Genomic DNA, 22,633 nt, shown 5'->3' with positions numbered 1-22,633 from the left:
GCTTTCAGATAACCATAGAAAGAGATAGTGGTAAGGATGTGAGCTCCCCCAAGCATGGCAAGGAGGATCCAGACAACCAGCCTCATGTGGGCGGCAATACCTGGGCTGGCGGAACAGGTTAGTAGCATGTGTGTTCTGCTGAATAGGGCTTCCCAGAGCTTCCTGAGGCCATCAGGCCAGTACATCGCTCCTAAGAAGGCTCAGGGGCCAGCCGTCATTCTCAGCCTCCCCCATCACTCCATTCAATGTGTTCTTGGCCTCAGCTCCTGCATGACATGAAGACATGAAGAGTACCTGGCCTTTGGAGTCCCTCAGATTCTACTATTCTATGACCTAAAACATTTCCCCTCTCATAGTTGCTTTATCACAGATCATGGTGAAGAGTAAATGAGATTATGATTTTAAAGCACTGATGTACCTTGTTAATTTGGGTTACGTGTGTATTAGGGAATTGAACATGACTTAAAAGCACTGAGTATAAGAGCAAATTCCTTCTTAAACAACTGGCTTTGGGAAGAATTAGTCCTTGTCTTCCACATTTCAGAAGTGTGTGGAGGATACAAGGTTTTGAAATAAGAAGGGACAGTTTGCATGGTGGCTGCACTCCATCCCTTCCTCTTGGCTGCCTGACCAGACCATTGTTCTCAAGACTGCCGTCTTCCTTTTTCTTCCCAGCAGCTGTAAGAGACACATCTGCTAGACCTCAGGAATAGGGCTAGACTCTGCACTGTCTGGGCTTATCTCAGCCGTGAGGAGTGTTGGCACAGCTCTGCACATCACCTTCCCCTAGAAGTCTGTGCCTCTTGGCCTGGAAGACCTTGGCAGGAAATGGATTTCTGTGCTGAGACAATGTAATATCAAATAGGCCTTGGTACTTCTTATCTTCTCTGTTTATTCATTAAGCATAAGCTTTAAAGAAAGTCTATTTTTAGAAGTGTCCTTTGATCTGGAAGTTAGTGTCAAGCCAGCAATATTTAATCCATATGGAATGTGTTGTGGAACTAGCTGGCCGGATGTCAGCTTCCAGCAGTGACTACGCCAGAGTGAAAGTTCTTACTTGTCATTAAATGTAACTCCACTAACTCTAGTATCTGTTGAGACCAAACACCCAGCCCCAGCCTTTGCTTCCATTGACCAAGGCCCCTGGCTTTCATCTTGCCTTTTATGTCTTGTCATTTTCCTCTCACAATGCTCTACCTTAGGTGCTCTGGCCCAACAAGTCATTTGGTTCCTTTTGCATCATCTAAGTGTCTCCCTTGCTTCCCAACCCATTTTTTGAGTTGGTTTGGCATGCTCACATTTAACTATAAATATTTTTCATTTAAATAGTGGGAATTTAAAACTCTAGGGAATGGAGAGAAGACCTCTTTCCTCATGTACTCTCCACCCCAGGTGACTTTCCCAAGGGGCCACCTGTCTCTAACAGGCATGGATATTTTCCTCTTTTCACCAAAATAATGACATCTCTGAGAACCTAAGAGGTATGAAGTGCGAGTCATGCTCAGTCCATACCCAAGGAGAATCTCGGGAAGGGTGAGCATCAGATGCACACACGCTTTGCTCCTTGTCACTGCCTCTGGCAGCTTGTGGTAATTACTGCTTCCCTCTGCCACAGACTAACAGAGCGGGAGCCAGGAATCACACAGGTTATAGAAGGAATTTTTCCACCACCTATTTCTCAATAGAAATTAAATAAGATGTGCTCTAGTCAAAGGATTGAAGTAGTATAATTAATAGCTATTCTCATGGTGTTTCCCAAAAGGAAATGACCTACCTGGACTTTGCTAAGAGTTCATGCTGAGTTCTAATTCTCAGTTTATTAGACCAATTAAAGCCTCCCAAAAGAAAAGAGTAACATATCTTAATTTCAAATTTTCAGTGACATGAATCTAGAAATTACTGTACTCTGTGTACTAGTAATCAAATAAGTTTCTCAAGAGCAATCACTTGTATAACTTTTATTACATGCCAGATACTTTTCTAGGCTTCATGACAGTGTCATGAAGTATCGACCTCTGTCCTTGTTTTATAGATTTGGAAACAGAGACAGGGAAGTTCAATGATTTCCTCAAAGATGTAGCTAGTGACTTGACCAGATTAAAATTGAGCCATCTAGCTTAACTATGCAACTAGTATAAGCACTGTGCTAGACTGTCCATTACTGCCACTGTCCCTCCAATAGTGGATTCTCACTGAAGTTCCCAAGTTATATGTGAGCGAACAAAGGACACTGGTTGCTAGCATTCTAATTATCATAAAACAAAAGTACTAAATCAGTAGCCCAAAGGCCAAATCTAACCAGTAGATGGATATATCTTCTTTGGTCAATATATTTTAAAATAGTTAAAATTTGAATGTACAATTCCTTTGTAGTTAGCCAATTCTCTACCACTTCTTATAATAGTACCTACTTGACATTATAGGTATTTAAATTTCATCTTTAACAAATGACTCATACAATGTTCTATGACTTATATTTAAAAGCTTGTAAACTTGGGTTTATATTGGAGGACAGTTCTAAAGTTGATAATATTTATATCCTGTCCATTATCCAAAGCTAGGTGTTAAAGTCCATATAGTTATTGACTTCAAATCTTGACTTAGTAGGTGATAGGAAGTCACACAAAGGTCACTTGACCTTAGTAACATCTGTATTATTTTATTTTTTGTTTTTTGTTGTTTGTTTGTTTGTTTGTTTTTGGTTTTTTGAGGTACAGTCTCACTCTGGTCCAGACTGACCTGGAATTAACTATGTAGTCTCAGGATAGCCTCAAACTCATGGTAATCCTTCTACCTCTGCCTCCTGAGTGCTGGGATTAAAGGCATGTGCCACCATACCCAGCATCTGTATTATTTTCAAAACAAAAGAAATTTTATTTATAGCTTAATTGTCTTGATATTTTAAGGGAGGATATGTAACAGGAGAGAAAAGAGTTGCTCATTAAATTAGTGAACATTCACACGGCTTATGCAGGGACAGAGGTACAAAAATATGACACCAGCCATCACATAGTCAATGAGGAAAGAAAAAAAGTATTAAAGAGCTATAAATAGTACATGAGAGTATTGATCCCTATGAAGTAGAGACTTCAGATAAGGTGTCAGAAGAATTTGGACTGAACCTTAAAAGATGAGTAGGATTTGGAGAGGGGGTGCAGTGAAAGGAAGCCCATGCAAAAATAGGAACTTTTGAAGTTTTAATTACTGTTACATACAATGAATATACCTCTCAGGACTGTCTTAAAGCCATTTGTGGTCAGTTCCAGACTTACCAGCTGGATTCCCATGTTTTCCTTCCAGGGGGAAGAGACACTGCAGGTCTTGGAGGCAAAGGAGGTCCTTATCGTCTGGATGCAGGCCATACAGTGTACCAGGTCTCCGAAGCTGAGAAAGATGCAGTTCCTGAGGAGGTCAAGAGAGCTGCAAGAGAGATGGGACAGAAAGCGTTTCAGCAGAGGTAAGTGCACCCTGTGTATTTAGCAGTGCTGGTGACCACACACACACACACACACACACACACACACACACAGTCACAGTAAGTGCTAAAGTTGCAGAATGCAAAGGCTGTGTCTTTGGACCTTATAGAGGAAGGCAAAGTCAGTCGACGAACATGAGATAGTTCCAACACTCAGCCAGGATATAGAGATGAGAAGGAAAGCACTAGAATACTTCAGAAAGAAGAAGCTCAGTGAGCAGAGGCACCAGGGCAGAATGAGCAGTGGCAGTAGTGGAGAGCACCAGCTTGCCTGCCAGGAACAAAGGGAGCAGGAGAGAGGTGGGCAGGGAAGTTGGGTTTCAGGGAGGCCTTGTTAGCAAGTGGTGGCCAGGAAATCAAGCCAGTGAGTCTGTGGTCTTCAGACATTCCACTGCTGCTTTGGACCACTTTGGCCCCATCTATAAAAAGAAGACTCTGCCCTGCTACTTTCACCAGACATCCACATGTGTTTTTAGCAAAATGTGAGAAATACCAAAGAATCAGCAGCTCCTTTCAGACTGCGGGACTGAGGGACAGGGTGGTGGTTTGGGAAGCAGATTTACATTTTTGTGTTCACTGAAAGGAGCTAGGGGCAGTTAAGGAAAAAAAAAAAAAAGCATACTCAAGTGTGAGCTATGAAATTCCTCCCACGTAGAACATCTGGTATTACGTTACAGGCTGTGCTTTCACATCCTGCAAGTAAACAGTACAGAACAATAGAGAACAAAAACGCAGGTCCGGCCTACGCGCCCTCAGGAAAGGACCCACATGGGCCCAGCAGGTAAATAACCTGCTCTGCATCAGAGAACACGTGGCGTTCAGCTGCACTGTTGGCTTCCCTGTCCTTACTCTGACTGACTTTGCTGGTCACAGATGGGGGTTTCCCTCTCGCATCTTCTCAGAGAGGTTATAGGGATGAGTAACTTTTGTAAGAGGTTATAAGGATTAAGTTAGTTGTAATTACTCAAAAAAAAAAGTGGGAGGCAAAGTATGCAATAATCAGAGTCTTATTCAAATCAAAATATTGCTCTTGGCTGAAGGGATGGCTTGGCAGTTAAGGCATTTGCCTGCAAACCCAAAGGACCCAGGTTTGATTCCCCAGGACCCATGTTAGCCAGATGCACAAGGGGGCACTCACATCTGGAGTTCGTCTGCAGTGGCTGGAGGCCCTGGTATGCCCATTCTCTCTCTGTGTCTCTCCCCCTTTCTCTGCCAAATAAATCAGTAATAAAAATAAAATATTTTTAAATGCATATATTTAAAAAAATATATTGCTCTACATTTCATACAAATAATAAAGGTTTCCTTTGAGGAAAACTAACAATTAGACATGCATTCTTCTCCTCTAATTAATGAGTTGATGTTATTGCCCTGCTCAAGCGCTGATAAGTAATTATCCAATCTAAGCTTTGCATTCATGGACAAGCAGAGTGTCCTAAAACATGAGTGTTCACAAGGAGACAGAAAGGCCATGTAGCACCTAGGATCAGTTTGCAGCTCTTCTCTGATTAACACTAGACTAGGATCCTAGGAATGTTATGGTGATTGACTTCCTACAAGAGCAAGTGGCCATGAGTCATCTGTGATACTAAGACAACTGAAGTTAGTGGATGTAGGACAAAAATAAGAATTGGATAACAAAATGCATGAGGAAGCCAAACCCCTCTCTTAAATTCTGCAGAGAAGATTCTCAGTTTAAACGAGAATGCCATGGGCTGGAGGAATGACTTAGGGTTTAAGGCACTTGCTTGCAAAGCCAAGGGACCCAGGTTTGATTCCCCAGGACCCACATTAGCCAAATGCACAAGGTGGCACTTGCATCTGGAGTTCATTTACAATGGCTGGAGGCCCTGGCATGCCCATTCTCTCTCTATCCCTCCCTCCCTCTTTCTCTCTGTCAAATAAATAAATAAAAATAAAAGAAAATACCATAAAGTGCTTTAAAAACAGAGAAGGGGCTTGGAGAGCTGCCTCAGTGGTTAAGGCATTTGCCTGCAAAGCCTAAGAACCCAGATTTCGATTCCACAGTATTCACATAAAGTCAGATGCATAAGGTGGCACATGCATCTGATAATTGATTCAAAATTACAGTGTTTAATTCTAACCTCTAAAAAAAAAGAAAGAAAGATAAAGCTGGGTGTGGTGGCACACACCTTTAATCCCAGCACTTGGGAGGCAGAGCATGAGGTCAAGGCCACCCTGAGACTACATAGTGAATTCCAGGTCAGTCTGGGCTAGTGTGAGACCCTACCTCAAAAAATCAAAAAAAAAAAAAAAAAAAAAAAAAAGAAAGAAAGAAAGGAAAGGAAAGGAAAGGAAAAAGTAAGGTAAGAACTAAAATTCCTAACTTTCTAGATTCTTATGTAACAATAAATATAACCTTTACACTGTGGAATTTGTCCACATTGATGGCTGCACTGTGAAGCAGCTATGGTGCCTGCAACTTTGGTCTAAGATACAGAAGCAGAAAGATACATTTTAAACTGGCATTGTGGGCTTGAGAATATGAGCAATGGAGGTTTGTCCAAAGGCTACTGACATTTCCTTATTTCTTCATTCCTCATCTTTCAGAATTTGTTATCCATTTTAAATTTCTTGTAAGTGGATTTTTGTGAAAGTTGACATAATGATTTCCAGATTTCTTTTTAGTTAAAATAGCATGTGATATGCTTCGGGGTAGAAAATGCTTGTGCCAGTGGCAGCCCTATATAACTAGAGCTAATTCCTATCTCTCCAAAGATAGCTGTGCTCAAGTAACTTACCAGCTGCCTGACTCCTTCCTTCTCTGTGTGTGTTCCCTCCTCATCCAGGACAGCTCTTTCCACACTTTTTACAGCCAGTACTAATCTGCTTTGTTTGAGAAAGAGCTTATCAACTGCCTAGATATGTAGTGGTAGGTGGCACACGTTGTAGTACTTATTGTGCTCAGATTCTGTCAACCCTAACACTTGAGATATAATTTAATCTAATAAAATTTGTAGAGAATTCAGAGATTGCCACAACTAAACAGGAGAGGTGTTGTCAAGAGGTGAAGTCCTGTACACATATTCCATTCTTCTCTTCAGAACAGAGAGTTAATAAAATTTAGAAGGGCATATTGGCATGCCACCTCAAGAAACAACTATTTGGATATTAAACCAATCTTGTCTATACCTTTTGACAGCCAGTATTTTTAAAGTGTTAAAGCATTTAGTGAGTTCCACTGTGTGCTAGGCACTGTGATAAGTATTGGAGACACAAAGAAAAAAAATAAGATGTGATCTTACTATATAAATACATATGTAGAGTTCAAAGCTCCCACACTGATTAGATTCTTCCCCAGCTCTTGGCCTGAGAGTGACAAATAGAAGTGAGTTAGCATTCAAGCTTCCCCTCCCCAACCCAAAGTGACAAATGTACCTTAGATACACGTTTTATCTAGGGCTGGAGAGATGGTTTACTTTTAAGGCACTTGCCTGCAAAGCCTAAGGACCCTTGTTCAAGTGTCCAGATCCCACATAAGCCAGATGCACAAAGGTGAAGCAAGCACAAGGTTGCACATGTCCAGTAGGTGGCAAAAGTGTCTGGAGTGGCCCTGGTACTCTGAGCAATTCTCTCTCTCTCTCTCTCTCTCTCTCTCTCTCTCTCTCTCTCTCCTCACTCACTCTAAAATAAAAATTTTAGGGCTGGAGAGATGGCTTAGCAGTTAAGCGCTTGCCTGTGAAGCCTAAGGACCCCGGTTCGAGGCTCAGTTCCCAAGGTCCCACGTTAGCCAGATGCACAAGGGGGCACACGCGTCTGGAGTTCTTTTGCAGAGGCTGGAAGCCCTGGCTCACCCATTCTTTCTCGCTCCCTCTATCTGTCTTTCTCTCTATGTCTGTCGCTCTCAAATAAATAAATAAATAAAAATTTAAAAAAATAAAAATAAAAATTTTAAAGAGAGTTTCTATATATCTTGATTCTACATCTGAATACACACAAGCACACATACGTACACAAAACACTTCTAGAAGATTGTGTGGGATAGGTGCTTTTTGGGTTTTATTTTTTGGAGCTGGGGTCTTACTCTAGCCCAGGATAACCTGGAACCCATTCTGTAGTTCCAGGCTGGCCTTGAACTCACAGCGAACCTCCTACCTCTGCCTCCTGAGTGCTCGGATTAAAGGTCTGCACCTTTAATCAGTGGTTATGGTGGGAAGTCATCAAATATACAGTACAAACCAGGGCAAGTTTTGTTGTTGTTCTTGTTTCGTTTCATTTCATTTGCATCCTGAAGTGCAGTTTGTGAATAATTAGCTAGTATACCACTGGGCATTTTTCTTCTTTGAATCTAAGGACATCACTGGAAATATTACCTCTTGTCTTTCCTCCTCAAAGTCAATATAATTTAGTTCCCAAGGAAGTTATCACAGTTCTAACCATAGTTGAGTGGAAATGAAAGGCCTACATGAACTGGATGTGATGCTGTAATGGGCATCTTCTTGCATCCCTCTGACTCCAGGCTGAAGGAGATCCGAATGAGTGAATATGATGCTGCAACCTATGAAAGGTTTTCAGGTGCTGTTCGGCGACAGGTGCATTCCCTCCGGATCATCTTAGATAATTTACAGGTAATATATTTTTTCTTTTTTCTTTTTTTCTCTTTTTTCTTTTTTTTTGTGGACCAAAAAAATAATATGGGCTCTGTATTCATTCCAAAACTACTGGAGAAAGTTATGTGAACCCTAACCAGCCAGTCAGAAAAAGTCAGTTGCAAGGTGTCTGCATAAAACTGTGGACTCACTCCATGGCTTTTGTAAAGTTCTCCAAGGAATATTATTTGACCTCATCTTTCCTCCTGTCCAGGAAGCAGTAATTTTATCAGCAACCCTTAAAAACACCAGCTTCCTGCCATCCCTCAGGGAAGATATATGTGCATCTTATATCTCCTGGAAATTCACAAGTAGAATTTTCTCCCTATAAATCATCTTACTATTATTGAAGACACTGAGGAACTCATCAGAACATCCGGGGTGTGCCGCCTCTGTGCCCCTGCCTCCTCTTGCCCTCCTCTTGCTCTCCCCTTGCCCTGCATTGCTCTGACTTTTTGCAGTTTCATAAAACTCTGATGCTACAGAAACTCTTGATGCCATAAATATAACTGTGACTCCTAAAAATAGTGATTTTGACATTTCAGTATTTGCTAAGCAGAAACTGTTTCTTTCAGTTCAAATTGCACACATAATTAAGGAAGGGCTGAATGTTCCCTAAAAGGCACATAGAGTCAGATTGCTTTGTCCTGAGAGAGAGAGAGCAAAGCTTCATTCATCTCAGGGGCTCAGGGGAGGGGCTGGGATCCCAGCCTCAATATGCTTCGCCACTCTGCTCCAAAATTGTGTTTCCTCTCCATGGAGTTCTTGGAGTTGATTGCCTTAGGTTTATTCTTTCCTCCTTAGGTTTTTGTTTGTAATTGTTTTTGAAGTATTATCATTTTTCTAAGTATTGGAAGTGTAGTTCATTGTCTTGACCCAAAACTCTGAGAAGGCCGAAAAATCCAAACTGTGTCAAGATATTAGGAAAATCCTATTATTTCCAGGATGACAGATCTTCACAAATAATTAACAAGATGCCTAATTTCAAAACCTTTGAATGTAAGAATCAGATATTTGTTGTTATTTAATTAAAAGTGTTATTTAATTAAAAGTGTTGTTATTTAATACAAAACACCTGGAGATTTTATGGAAAGAACATGACACTGAATGGCTGACTTTTCTTCTATAGCCATCCACTCAGCAAGTGCTTTTCCTAGTATTGAGGACAGCTGGGCAGCTGCCAGGTGCACTCTGAGTTTTTGGACAGGATACTTGACTAAAGGGTTAGAAATGAGCGGTTCAGAGAAAGCAAGGGTGATGGGCGATGGTGCTTGTACTAAGACTAAAGAATGACTACATCAATCATGTGTTCATTCCTTGAGTTTTTTAAGTACACCAGGCATTGGGATTAAAATCAAACAGAGCTGCCTTCAAAGGAAGAACTCAAGGAAATAAAGTCTTCTAAGTTCTTTGGAGAAGTTGGCAAGAGATGCTCTGGACAGATGAGGAAAGTCTTTATGGAGAATGGCATGACTACTGAGTTTGCTCTGGACAGGTGCTGAGGATTTCCCATAGATGGGAAGTTTAGCACTCCGTACAGGAAACTGCAAGTACAGGTACAATGGGATCAGGATCAGGGAGAGTTCACAGCATGGCAGATAAGACCATGAATGGGTGGCAGACTAGAGCAAGAGAGGAGGTTGGCAGGGTTTGGGGTATAGGGCCATGAAGAGCCCTGAGTGTCATGAGAGCATGGAAACAATACTGGACTCACTCTGTGGAGAAACAGAGACCAGTAGAGGCTCTGCAACTAACAAGGAATTCAGAAAGCATTTTTAATTAAAGAAATTATATTTCGTACTTGATACTAGCTAACATACTGTTTGGTATTCACTGGGCACCATTCTATGGTTAAATTTATACATGCCATTGCATTTAGTCTCTTGTATCAACCCTTTAAAATAAATGGCATTCATTATGTTTCTATGATAAGTCCAAAAGATAGAAGTAGGACTACCGACCACAGTAGCACCCTGCATGTAGACTAAGATCTCGGTTAGCATAAGGACACCACAGACCATGCCAGACACCGGAGCCATGAGACCAGTATCAGAAAAGAGAAAATGAAAGAAGATTGTGAAGGATTCATGGAAAAGGAAAAAGTGAAGTTAAACAGATGAAAACCAAGATTGGCACCTATTTTTAAAATTCTTAGGAGACAGGATTTAGTAAGTTACTATTCTCAAATAGAGTAATTATTTCAGAGCCATCTTTCCAGCCCCTCCCCTAAAAATTTTTAAAAAGGAAAAACAGGTTTAAATAATCTCAAGAATTTAATATCTTTACAAATAATACCCAGAACTATAATAATAGCAAGCATATGCTGAGCATCTGCCTTGTGCCAGGCATCCTGTTGGGTGCTTTACATTGTCAACACTGTTACCCAGATACCCTCCATCAGCAGCAGCATCATTTAGTGGCTCACGGGAGATTAGCCCTGGAGCTCGGGAGGAGCCAGATAGCCAAGGTCTGTAAGGTAGGAAGGGTGGTGAATTCTCCAGAAGGTACAGGCAATCGATATCCCTCAGTGCCTAGCAGATAGCTTTCTCCCAGAAGGATCAGTGTCATCCTTACTGTCACTGTACTGTATTCATTGACCTGGACTATAAAACAAATACCCAGTCAGTACACTTGTTGTGCTGTTCAATCTGAATGCTGATCATGACTACCCTTGGATGTGTTTTCTACACTTAGATGGGAAACTGAGATAGTCATCTCACTTTCCATAAGCCTTTAAAATAGAGATATTTTTCTCATACTTTATAAATGATGAAAACTGTAGGTTAGGGCTGGAGAGATGGCTTAGTGGTTAAGCGCTTGCCTGTGAAGCCTAAGGACCCCGGTTCGAGGCTCGGTTCCCCAGGTCCCACGTTAGCCAGATGCACAAGGGGGCGCACGCGTCTGGAGTTCGTTTGCAGTGGCTGGTAGCCCTGGCACGCCCATTCTCTCTCTGTCTCTCTCCTTCTCTCTCTCTCTCTCTCTCTCTCTCTCTCTCTCTGCCTCGTTCTCTGTCTGTTGCTCTCAAATAAATAAATAAAAATAAACCAAAAAAAATTAAAAAAAAAAACTGTAGGTTAGACATACAATATAAAACTTTCTGAGTTATATAGCCAGTGAAGCAGGAATCTGAGCCCAAAATTCAGGTTCCTATTACCTGTCAGGTCTCTGGTATCTTCTTCCAATTCCATAATACCATCTTAATAATTATTGTGTGTATATGTGTGTGTGTGTTTGAGTATAGTACCTGTATGTGTGTAGGAGCACATGCAAGTGTGTGTGTGTGTGTGCATACACGTGCACATGTAGAGGTCAGAGGACAATCTCAGGTGTCATTCCCCAGGTACTGTCCATCTATTTTATTTTTGACACAGGGCCTCTCAGTGACATTGAACTCATCAAGTGGGCCAGACTGGCCAGGAAGCAGGCCCCAGTAATCCACCTGTCTCTGCCTTCCCAGCACTGGTATTACAGGTGCCAGTGTGTGTGTGTGTGTGTGTGTGAAGAGACAAAAGGAGAATTGACTAGTTCAGTCCCAGCTAGCCTTTTGACTCTGTTCCCCCCCACCCCAGGCATGGGATTATAGGCATGTAGAACCACACCCAGCTTTTTATGTGGGTACTGGGACTGAATTTAGGTCCTCTTGCTTTCAGAGCAAGTATTCTTACCCACTTATCCATCTCCTCAGCCTTGTGCCCAGCTGTTTTTAATGTGGGCTCTTGGGTTCACTTCATGTCCTCATGCACTTTACCAACTGAGCCATCTCTCCAACCACCCTAAATGTAATTCCTATATATACTCATAAGACATTTTCCATCATTATCCAAATGTCCATATAGTATTTTCAAATGTTTCCCTTACTGAATCTTTATGTATTCCATAGGAGGATTGTTTTCAGGTGGGTCCTCAATTTAGGGACATAGGACTGCTTAAAAACACAGCTAAGAATGGACAGACACATGTGTAGAATATGAAACTTCAGATTGTAACCAAAGCAAGGCTTTGATTTGTCCCCTTCCTGCCATTTTCTGCCAGTCATGTGTACCTCTGAGTGACTAAAATCTTCCAGCTGTTTTGAGGTTGCTGTGTAATCCCAGTAACCATGGGTGTTTCCTTGGTGAATGTACAGTGTGGCCAGAAACTAGCAAATCATCATTCAAGATGATTTTCCAAAGCCTAGCTTCAAGCCAATGCGCTGATTCAGGTGGCTGGACTGTTGCATTTTACCCATGTTAACATCTGCTCCATCGTATGCCCATGGCACAGTACGTACCTCTCAAGAAATGAATTACCAGGGACCTTTCATGGCCCTTAACTGGACAATCACAGTCCTGCTTATAGGATGTTTTCCCTTTTGTGAGTCCACAGAATGAATTTTCTCATCAGGTGGTCAATTCTGTAAGTACTTCAGTTGTACTTTGGTTCAGATCTAGTCTCTGATTGCAACATTCCTGAATGAAACAAAATATCAATTCCACAAAAAGGCACCGTTTTCATCATATCTTCTCTCTAATGTTTTTCTAATCTCAATCTATATAATTTTACCCTCAAGTCTAAACTAAATTAGTCTTTCTGTAATTACCTTGGCCAGCATACCTCTGTGATCCAATAATTATGTTACTTTTCTCCTCTAGTGTTTCAAAATGACCTTTTATCCATTTAAGTAGTATTTTTGATCATTGACCATATGGCATGCCCTGTACTTGGCTCTGAGGAGCATAAAGATTGGTAAGGTAATGTACCCTATTCTAATAAGGTCTTAGTTTAGAGGAACAGACACAACAGACTATCATTTATGTTTATCATGATAAGTTCCTAGATAGAGAGATGAAGAAGTCCAGAGGAAAGTGAGGCAGAGGTGGACATCAAGGAAAGATTTATGAACTGAATCTTGAAGGACACAGTAGTAACAACCAGGCAAAAAAGGGTGAAGGCAATGGCATCGCAGAGGGCATAGCATAGACCAGGACATGACATGAGAGCCCTCTGCAGGAAGGATGCCACCCAGTATAAAATGCAAACAAGGACAGAGATTGAAAGATGGGAGGTTAGAAACTCAGACTTCACTCTGAGCACCACTCTGCTCACAAGGAATGCTCCCCATTCCTTTTATTCAGTCTGTCTCATTCATTGGATTTCTGTTCTGCCTAAGGATTATTGCCCTCAATGACTAACCTTCTAGGAAAGAAGACAGATAGGCAGTGGCAATGGAAAATGTAATATGGTAAATGCCACAGAAAGGAAAATAAAGTGCTATGGTTATGCAGGCATAAGTGTGAGTCACTTCTGAGCTGGGGAAAAACTTACAGAGAAAGTCTCATTTAAGCTAGAGCAAGAGGGTAGGGCCTGGTTTCCATTGGTAACACTTTCAAAGGATAGAGATGGACAGACAATGTTGCCAGGACTTCTCAAAGCTTCTGTGGAGAAGATTTGTTTCCATCCAGCATGAACTAATACTTGTAAAATACAAGAGAAATGAATTGTAGAGGAAAATATGAAAATAGAATTCAAATGTAGTTGTTTGATATGTTTGGGCATTGGTTCCAAGACCCACCATAGATACCAAAATCTGTGCATGTTCAACTCACTTACATAAAATCGTATATATAAAATTGTATTTGTATACAACTAACATACATCTTTTCCTATATCTTAAATCATCTCTGCATTATTTCTAATGCCTAATACAGTATAAATGCTATGAAAATGGTTTTCTAGCAGTATATTATTTGGAAGATACGAACAAGGAAAACAAGTTTGCACATAATTCTCTTTCTCAAATATTTTCAATCCAGGGTGGTTGGTTATTCAGATGTAGAACTCACAGATATGGAAGTCAAGTGTAGGATACACACACACACACACACACACACACACACGTGTATCACCTGCATATTTCTATTTAAAACTAATAGTAATATATATGTACACATATATGTGTGTGCTATAATTAACTTATTTTGCTGATTTCTCTTCCTTTGCTGACTTATTTCTCCAAATTTTTTGCAATATTCAAGTATCACTTTAATAATCATGAAGAACAAAAGGCATATTGGATGATAATAGCAAAGCATTGACCATTCTAAGAAAAGAAAAAAGGATACAAAATATAGATACAGTTTTTGACAGTTTGATACATATATATGAAATATTTTGACCATTACCCTATTTTGTCCCCTCCCACTTCCACTGATCCCTTTCTTCATTCCAACTAGTCCGTCTTCTCCTTTCCTGTCTCACTTACTGGTGGTGGTGATGGGATGAATTTCACTACGTTGCTTACATGAGCAGGGGTGAGGAGTTATTTACCACAGCACAGGCAATTTATCAACAGTTATGCCACCGAAGAAAATGTCTCTTCCTCCCCTGTAACAGTTAACTGCCAGTAGTTCTTAGGAAGGGGCTTGGTCTCAAAAGCCCCTCCCATCTGGCAACCATTAACTACCTATAAATCTCAGGGAGGGTTGGATCTTGTGAGCCTCTTGCCTTAGACTGAATGTTGACAGGCCCATTCTTGTGGTGGTTTGAATATAAAATGTATTTTAATCCACAACTGATGGCACTGTTTGGGGAGGTTGTAAAAGCCTGAGGAGGTGGAACCTTGCTGGAGGAATTTGACACTGGTGGTATGGCCTTAACATTTTATAGTCCAACCCTACTTGCTGTTCTATCTGCTTCCCGACTCCAGTGAGACGTGACTTGGGCTTCCAGCTCTTGCCTTTTGTATCTCCCCTCACATCACGAAACCTCCTCTAGAAAACTTAAGCCCTTATTCGTCCATTTGCTGCTTCTGTTCATGTGTCTTCTCCCAGCCAGGAGAAGGTAACTGATGCCCTTTTGCAGACCCTGTGAAAGTAGGCACAGCTGCTGTGAGTTCTCAAGTGCATTAGCCATGTCATAGCTAGAAGACACATGCTACCGCACTCCTGTCTTCTCAGTCTTATAATATTCCTGCTCCCTCTTCTGCATGCTCCCTGAGCCTTAGTGAGGGTGACATAGATGTTCCATTTAGGGCTGAGCTCTCAATAGCCTCTTATTCTCAGCACCTTGATTAGTTATGAGTCTCTTCAGTAACTACCACCCAGTACATAAAGAAGCTTTTCTGACCAAAGCTGAGAGACACTAATCAGTGGGCACACATAGAAACATTTATAGGCAGTTTGATAGGCACAGCTTATCCATTTAGACAAACAATAGTAGTAGCTTTCCCACTGATTCTGACCTCTCTAGCCTTGAGCTTTCAATAAGGTCTACACTATCAGTCATGAATTCCCTCCTGTGGAGCAGGCCTCAAACCCATTCATGCCATTTTTGCACCAGTTGGCACATCTTGCCTGGCAGATTAGTTGTAGACTGACATGTAGAGCCCACAGCTAGGTAAGACTGTGAATGACTTTTCTCCTCCACAGTCTGCATAATACCTTCCAGCACTAGGAAAGCTAGCCATCAGGGAGGTAGTTTTTTTTTTTTTCTTTTAAGTTTTATTATTTTTTGTATAACTTGAATACTCTTGATAAATATAGTTATTTGTTTTCTGTGATAAACACAATGAAAACACAATAGCTATAAACCTTTATAAGGCCCTGGCAAATGTTTCTTGACAATTTGATAATGACAATGAATTCTTCAAAGGGAGAAATATTAAAACAACAATGTGAATAATTTTAACATCACCAGCAAGCACCTTGGGCTATGGAGAATATTAAAAATCATGATGTTATACACTGGAAGCACAGCAGATCCAGTGTAGAAGAGAGGACAGAGGTCGAGACCAATAAGCAGTCAACCCAGATGTCCATCACTAGAAGAATGGATAACTAAGATGTGGTATATCTACACAATGGAATTCTATACAGCAATAAGAAAACATGACACAATGAAATTTGAGGAAAAATGGTTGAACCTGGAACAAATCATTCTCAGTGAACTTACCCAATCACAGAAAAATAATCTCCACATAGTCTCACTCATCTACAGCACCTAACCTGAATCTACCCAAGATGCCTTACATACCCAGCAAGCATCTCATGGACTAGACAATAGGATGAGTGGGGAGGGAGGGGATGGCAATGGAGGGGGTGGGAAACACAAATCTAGACCCAAACAGCCAGCAATGGTACCATAAAATTCTATATCCTAAAAGGCATACCAAATGGCTGAACCTTCACCAGGCCCTTAGAGGGAACACCTGAGCCACAAGACACTGGAGAGAATATGATGAAGACGACTGACCTCAATCTTCTACAGTCTCTCTCTCTCTCCTCTCTAACTTTTTTATAGGGAGGTAGGTTTTTCAGGTCTCTTCCAGTTTGATTTTTCTATGGCCAAATGTGCTCAGTTCCTTTTTTTTTTTTTTTTTTTTGAAACAAGGTCAGTGAAGCTCAGACTGGCCACATACTTGCCATCCTCCTGCGTCCACCTCCTAAGTACTTGTATTTCAGGCATGTTACACCACACCCAGCTTCAGACTCCCAAGTCTTAAGTGCAAAACATAAACATAAAATATCTTTGTCAAATTCCATGCTAGTTTGTAAATGCTTCCTATCACTTGTCACATCATTGATTAGTCACAAATGCCTGCATACTGAAAGTACTTTGTGAAGCAATTGTCTAGACAGAAGGAACATCTGAACAGAGGACAAGGATCTGACTACCAAGCTGTGTGTGGAGACTAGCAAACCGTACAGAATGACTAGGGCTCATAGTATGAGGCAGTGGGAACAAATGTGAGAGAGCATGAGTCCTGAACCATCTTGAATACCAAGCTGAGGAGGCTGACTGAGGCCCATGTCCTATGAGGATCCAGGAAGACACTTGAGTAAAGGAGGTACAGTTCTCTCTTCTTCAGCATGTGACATAGCTGTTAGGGAGAAAGAGTCAGACAGGAGGAAGGCGGAAGCCAGAAATCAAATCATGAAATTATTTCAATAATTCTGATGAGAAGTAATAGGGATCCGAAGCAGAGTTAACATGAACATGAAGATGGGAGAAGTGAGGCAAATGCAAGCAGTTTGGAGGTAGAACATGGAGATAGTGACTGGCAAAATTGAGTTGTGGGGGTTGGGGTGCCTCAAGCCCTAGGTCACGGGAGTAGGGAACACATGAAGGGGAAACACTTGTGAATAAATCACATGTTTTCTTTGTATGTTACTGTGTTTTCTCTCTACTGACATACCTACATAACAATGTCAAACATGACATTTGAAGAGTTTGGCAGGGTGTACACATACTTATTAAGGTAAGAGGTCAGCATCAAGTGACTTCCTCATTCACTCTCCAAACCTAATTTTTGAGACAGGGTTTCACTGAACCTGGTGTTCACCAACTTAGTTTGACTAGCTAAACAACACATCCTAGGGGACCCTACCTCCATCTCCTCAATCTGGGATTACAGCTGCACACCACCATGCATGGCTTCTACAGGAGTACTTGTTTTCTGAATCAGCTCCTCATGCTTACAAGACAAGCATTTTATCTAGTGATCAACCTCCCCAACCCAATATTTGCAGTTTTTAAGATGTAAATCTGGAGTTAGTGAGTAAGATTAAGTCTACATCAAAACTACAGGAAAGTTGGTGTCTGTGCACAGAGCAGTAAGCCAAGAGTGATATGTCAACTATGGAGAAAGTATAAAGTGCAGAGAGGGAGAATGAAGACAGCCATGCCAATGGGTGTCAAAGAGGAGGCAAAGTGCACATTCCCCTTTCTTAGCACATCGGTGGCTCATCTTAGCAAGTGGTGTGAGTGGTTTTTAGAGGACAATTTTAACCAGTTCACCCTGAAAATAGAGTCCTTATTTCTAGGCTATAGATTCATAAGTGTCTAATCTGGTATTTTTCAGGTGACCATTAAAATGGTTAAAATACTAAAAAGCTACAAATTCTGGAAGCCTTTGTGACAGTAGGATTAGGGAAGAATGCTAATGACATGCAGGAAGCTTTGAGAATTTTTGTCAAATATAATGCAGTAGAATGTTTGAGTCAGCTTTGCATTGCTGGGACAAACACACAAGTAAACACAATTTATGGAAAGGAAGACTTTATTATAGGCTTACAAATTCCAGGGACCATCATGGATGGCAGAAGAAGCTGGTTCGCTTCCATAAGCAGAGAAACACCATCATCAAACACCAACACCAGCAAGCACAAACCACCAGAGCTCCAACTGCTCTTAGGGCTGGACTCCAAGATCCATCTCAGTGACATACCTCTTTCCCAATGGGGCTCCACCCACTGAAGACTCCAGATTCAAGCCTGAGACTATGGGGCCATACATTTAAACCACTACAGGCACCCCTGTGAAAGACAACTGAAAACCTTCTTGAGAAATAGCATTACTAGCAAGAAAGTGTGTGTTCAATCTAAGAGCATTTCATCCACATGACACATCTGGAGCCACAGGGAACAGAAATCAGCCCTGGAACTGAGAAGTGCATCACTAGACCTGTGTTTTGTCCATACTAAGCAGCAGCATTTAAAAGCAGCAGTGTGCATGGGGGAGGGACAGTGGGGAGGTCTAGGTGTCGGCTGAAAGAAGCAGAAGCTAAAAGGAAACAGTGCTGGGAAAGAGGCCAGACCAGTTTCAACATGTGCTTGGCTTGAAGACTAAATCAACAAATGCTGAATACTGAAAGTTGGTGCCACTGCAGTGGCTTTTCCAAACAAAATAAGGGGTAATGTGGAGATGAAGTTCTCATGCTGGAACTGTCTACATTTCTAGCTCCTTTCTTGATTTGGTTCTTGAATTCTTAAGCTGATAGTACAGCTTCAGTTCAGCTACTAATACCAGTTTACCATCCTCAAGAATTCTGAGAGTAAACAAAGCAAAAGGTACATACAAACAAGGAGAACCTACTGGTCTGAACAATTTTGTGTAGACATTTCATCATTTGAGGATGAGGGCACAAAAAAAAATAATAATAATTGGCCATAGGGTAAATGAAGGCCTCACTGGGGTGGAGTAGTAGGCACTCAGTACATAAGTGGGGTTACTTGGCTAGAATAGTTCCTCAGAAAACATAAGCATATCAGAAAACATCTATTTGTTCTCTTTAGAAACTTGTACTATGTGAAATAAGACATAGATTGAAAGGGACCTGTCTATAAAGCAAGCAGAACTAAGGAAAGGCTAAGAAAATTGAAAATAAAATGCCAAATCCTAAACAACATGAAAAGTAGAACAAATTCAATCCAGTCTTAAATACAAACGTGAATGAAAAGCTGAGAAGTTATTCCAGACTACAAGGGAATAAAGAGGTAAAAGCTGTAAGAAAGCTGACAGGTAGATTAGAAAGCTTGCACACAGAGACTCAAGAACCATCCCAGTATGTAGTACAGTACACGAGCTCAGTAAACACATGCTCAGTGAACAAATAGTTCCAAAGGAGTGTCCACCAAAGAGACACATAAATAATAAAGTAATAGCAACCTGTACTGGCCTGTGCGCACAAGCAAGACATTACTGCCAGGGGAAAATAATACAGAGATAAGCACCTCACCAGAGCTTCTTGCAGTGAACATCTCAAGCATCAAAAGCAAGTCCTGAAAACACACAAGCAGATAAAAACAAGCCACTGTCACGGAAAGAAAAAAAAAAATAACCCTATGTCAGTTCTCCACAAAACAGTGACTATAGCAGGTAGTCCAGGGCTGTCTGCAGGATTTGAGGGGGGGGGGGATGTGCCCCAAAATCCTACTCTCAGCCAAAGGACAAAGGTGATATTCAGAAACTAAAAATATGTCACTTAACCATTCTAAAATTCATTTTGAAATAAATACATATGCTTATGTATTCACACATATACATAAATATGACAGCCAGGCAAGAATCAGAATTCCTTAAGAATAAGGCTAGGCATGATGATGTGTACCTTAAAAGTGAAGAGTGGAAACTTCATGATAGAAAAGGCCAGCAATGATCATTGAATACACTTCTAAGCCCATGATCTAGTACAAATAATTGTAGTAGGTAAGTTTAAGAAGAAACTCGGATATCAAGAGTAATTCTTTTTAAAGGATACATAATATTAAAATCTATAAATTTAATAGTAGCCAGAGCCTAGATTCTCATTATTTTAGAAATTAAATAAAAATCACCAACATTTTTGGTCAATTCTGCTTGCTTCATTAAGTTGGTACAGAGGAGGAATAGAGGGAAGAAGTGTGATAATTCATGTTACATATGGGAAAGCCAGACTTTCATTCTTGCAAATGGTTAGAAGATTAGAAAAATGTAAATCTTATATGGGTATTGCTTTTAAGAAAATAAGGCTTCAGGCTGGCCTCAAGCTCTGTGTAACCAAGGATGACCTTGAACTTCTGATCTACCCACCTCCATCTCCTAAGTGCTAGGATTACAGTTGTGAGCCACCCAGCCTCTAAGATTGAACCCAGAGTTTCATGTATGCTAGGCAAGCACTCTACCAAGTGAGCTACATCCTCAGCCCTCTGTCTGGGTTTTTTAAGACTTAATGTTAATCATGTTAGTACTTTTTAAATGTTTTCTTACAAATCAAAGTGTATCTTACATTTGATATGAAGATGCCTTTCTGTGCTCTGTGAATGAGGGGTGGGATGTGGGTGGGCAGACAGTAGTGATTCTGGTGGGAACGCATGCTGTTGGCACTAGGGACTAACATGGAGATAGCAGTGGGGGTCAGCTATAGCCAGGAGTTAAGAGGATTTGCCAGGGGGTTGGATATGGGTGAAAGGATGCTTCCTATGCATATAGTCTCAACAACTGAAAGAGTGGGGAAGACAAAGAGAGATCAGGTTGTTGCTGAATCCCGAGTTTTGAACTTGTTCCGTTTAAGGTGCCTATTATGGAAGTGCATCTGTTTCTGTACACTTCCTAGCTCCTTTGAGGTACAGCACAGTCAATGCTTGAAGAAAAGGCTTAAAATTGTTTTTATTCATATAAACTAAGCAGTAGTGATGGAACCTGTCATCCAGAGTAGTGATGAAGCTCATTAGCACCCAAGGGTGTTAGTCCTTCTAGAGAGAATCATCTTGGTTAAGTGCATGAGTCACTATTTTCCCCAGCAATAAGATGTTACTTCCTGAAAAGAAATTCTTAGGGAGAAAATATGTATCTTCTCTTCTCTGTGTCATACTTTTCCACTGTTTGAAGTCTACTAGGTGAGAAATTTTAATGTGTATAAAACAAAGTAAAAATTTATAATTTGTAACTTCCACTAAACAGCAACTTGTCATTTTGTAAATACTGAAGAAAAGTTTTCTTCATCTAGAGATTTAATTTTGTTTGAATGGTACAAAGTACTATCATAAAAAATATATGTTCATTAAGATAATGGGAACTGGGACTAAGAAAATGGCTCAGTGGTTAAAGGTACTTGTTTGTAAAAGCTGCTGGCTACTCAAGTAAGCCAGACACAAAAAGTGGTTGGTGTCAAGAGGCCTTGGTGTGCCTAAATACACACACAAATTAATAAATAAGTTATTTTTCAAGATAGGGTCGCACTCTAGCCCAGGCTGAACTGGAATTCATTCTGTAGCCCCAAGGTCAGCTTGTGACTGACTGACACCCTGTCCCCATGAATGATAGAAGAGGAGACAAAGAAACTATAAATCAGGAAGCAACAAATAATAACCCCAAAATATAGCTTATTTAAGGATGGCAAATCTGACCACCTATCAGATATAACACATAAACTACCCTGGTATGGAAGGTGGACTTAGCACTTACAACACAGATCTATATCCCAGGTTTTGTGGCGGGTACTGAACTGGTATAAGTATTCCCTGTTACCTTTTGGGATGACTTTAGTCTCAGCTATGCTACACACCTGCTTGGGTCCCTCTGTGCTGTGCTGTGGGCTCAGGTAGGCTGGCTGGGTCGGTGGATTGCTGCTCTGATAACCTTTGCTGTGAGCTGTGTAGGTGAATTCCCTTCCCCAGGTCTCTAATGCTTGCTGACACTTGCACTGGTGGTGGGGGAAGGGGAGGCTGTGCATGGTGGCTGAAGTTGTACCACTGGTCCAAGCAATCCTCTTCCTCACCAGCTGCTCAGCTTGCCCCTGCTGTCCTCCCCTTCAGGTTTCTTAAGTTTGCGAGGAGGCTGGTGTGAGTGGACTAAACCCCTCACCTGGCTTTTCCTGCTGCTTAGGCCGAGCCTGGCAACCATGGTTGCATGAACCTTGTGCTGCTGCTGCTAGAGCCACTTCTGCCTGCTTCTGTGGTCTCTAGATGCTCTGGATCTCTCCTATTTCTCTGCTGTGGTTGATGATTTCTTATACACCTTCACCTTTCAGTAGAAGAATAGATTTTTCTTTCTCTTCCCTCCCTAGGCTACTTTGGTGTAGTTCCTACATTGCCATCTTACCTGGAATAAGTCCTTCTTTTAAATTTTTTAATTGTTTTTTCAAGCTAGGGTCTTACTCTAGCCCAGGCTAGCCTGGAATTCACTGTGTAGTCTCAGGTTGGCCTTGAACACATGGCAATCCACCTACCTCTGCCTCCCAAGTGCTGAGATTAAAGGCGTGTGCCACCATATCCAGCTGTTGATAATTTTTTAAATATTCCTTTAACCAAGA

General features: G+C 41.1%; 1 protein-coding gene across 2 annotated transcripts in view; it reads left to right on the top strand.

The window, feature by feature from the left end:
* Vwa8 (von Willebrand factor A domain containing 8) overlaps positions 1–22,633 on the top strand; it is a 463,242-nt gene that overhangs the window by 411,829 nt on the left and 28,780 nt on the right. For both annotated transcript variants that reach the window (XM_004650767.3, XR_006636125.1), the window contains exons 38-40: positions 9–117; positions 3,301–3,457; positions 7,956–8,064. In XM_004650767.3, coding sequence (XP_004650824.2) covers positions 9–117; positions 3,301–3,457; positions 7,956–8,064 — 375 coding nt within the window. The remainder of the gene's footprint in view (positions 1–8; positions 118–3,300; positions 3,458–7,955; positions 8,065–22,633) is intronic.

This window comes from Jaculus jaculus, chromosome 3, assembly GCF_020740685.1.
Source record: "Jaculus jaculus isolate mJacJac1 chromosome 3, mJacJac1.mat.Y.cur, whole genome shotgun sequence".
Taxonomy (NCBI): domain Eukaryota; kingdom Metazoa; phylum Chordata; class Mammalia; order Rodentia; family Dipodidae; genus Jaculus; species Jaculus jaculus.
The sequence above is the reverse complement of the archived record's forward strand: the minus strand, read 5'-3'. Positions and strand labels throughout refer to the sequence as shown.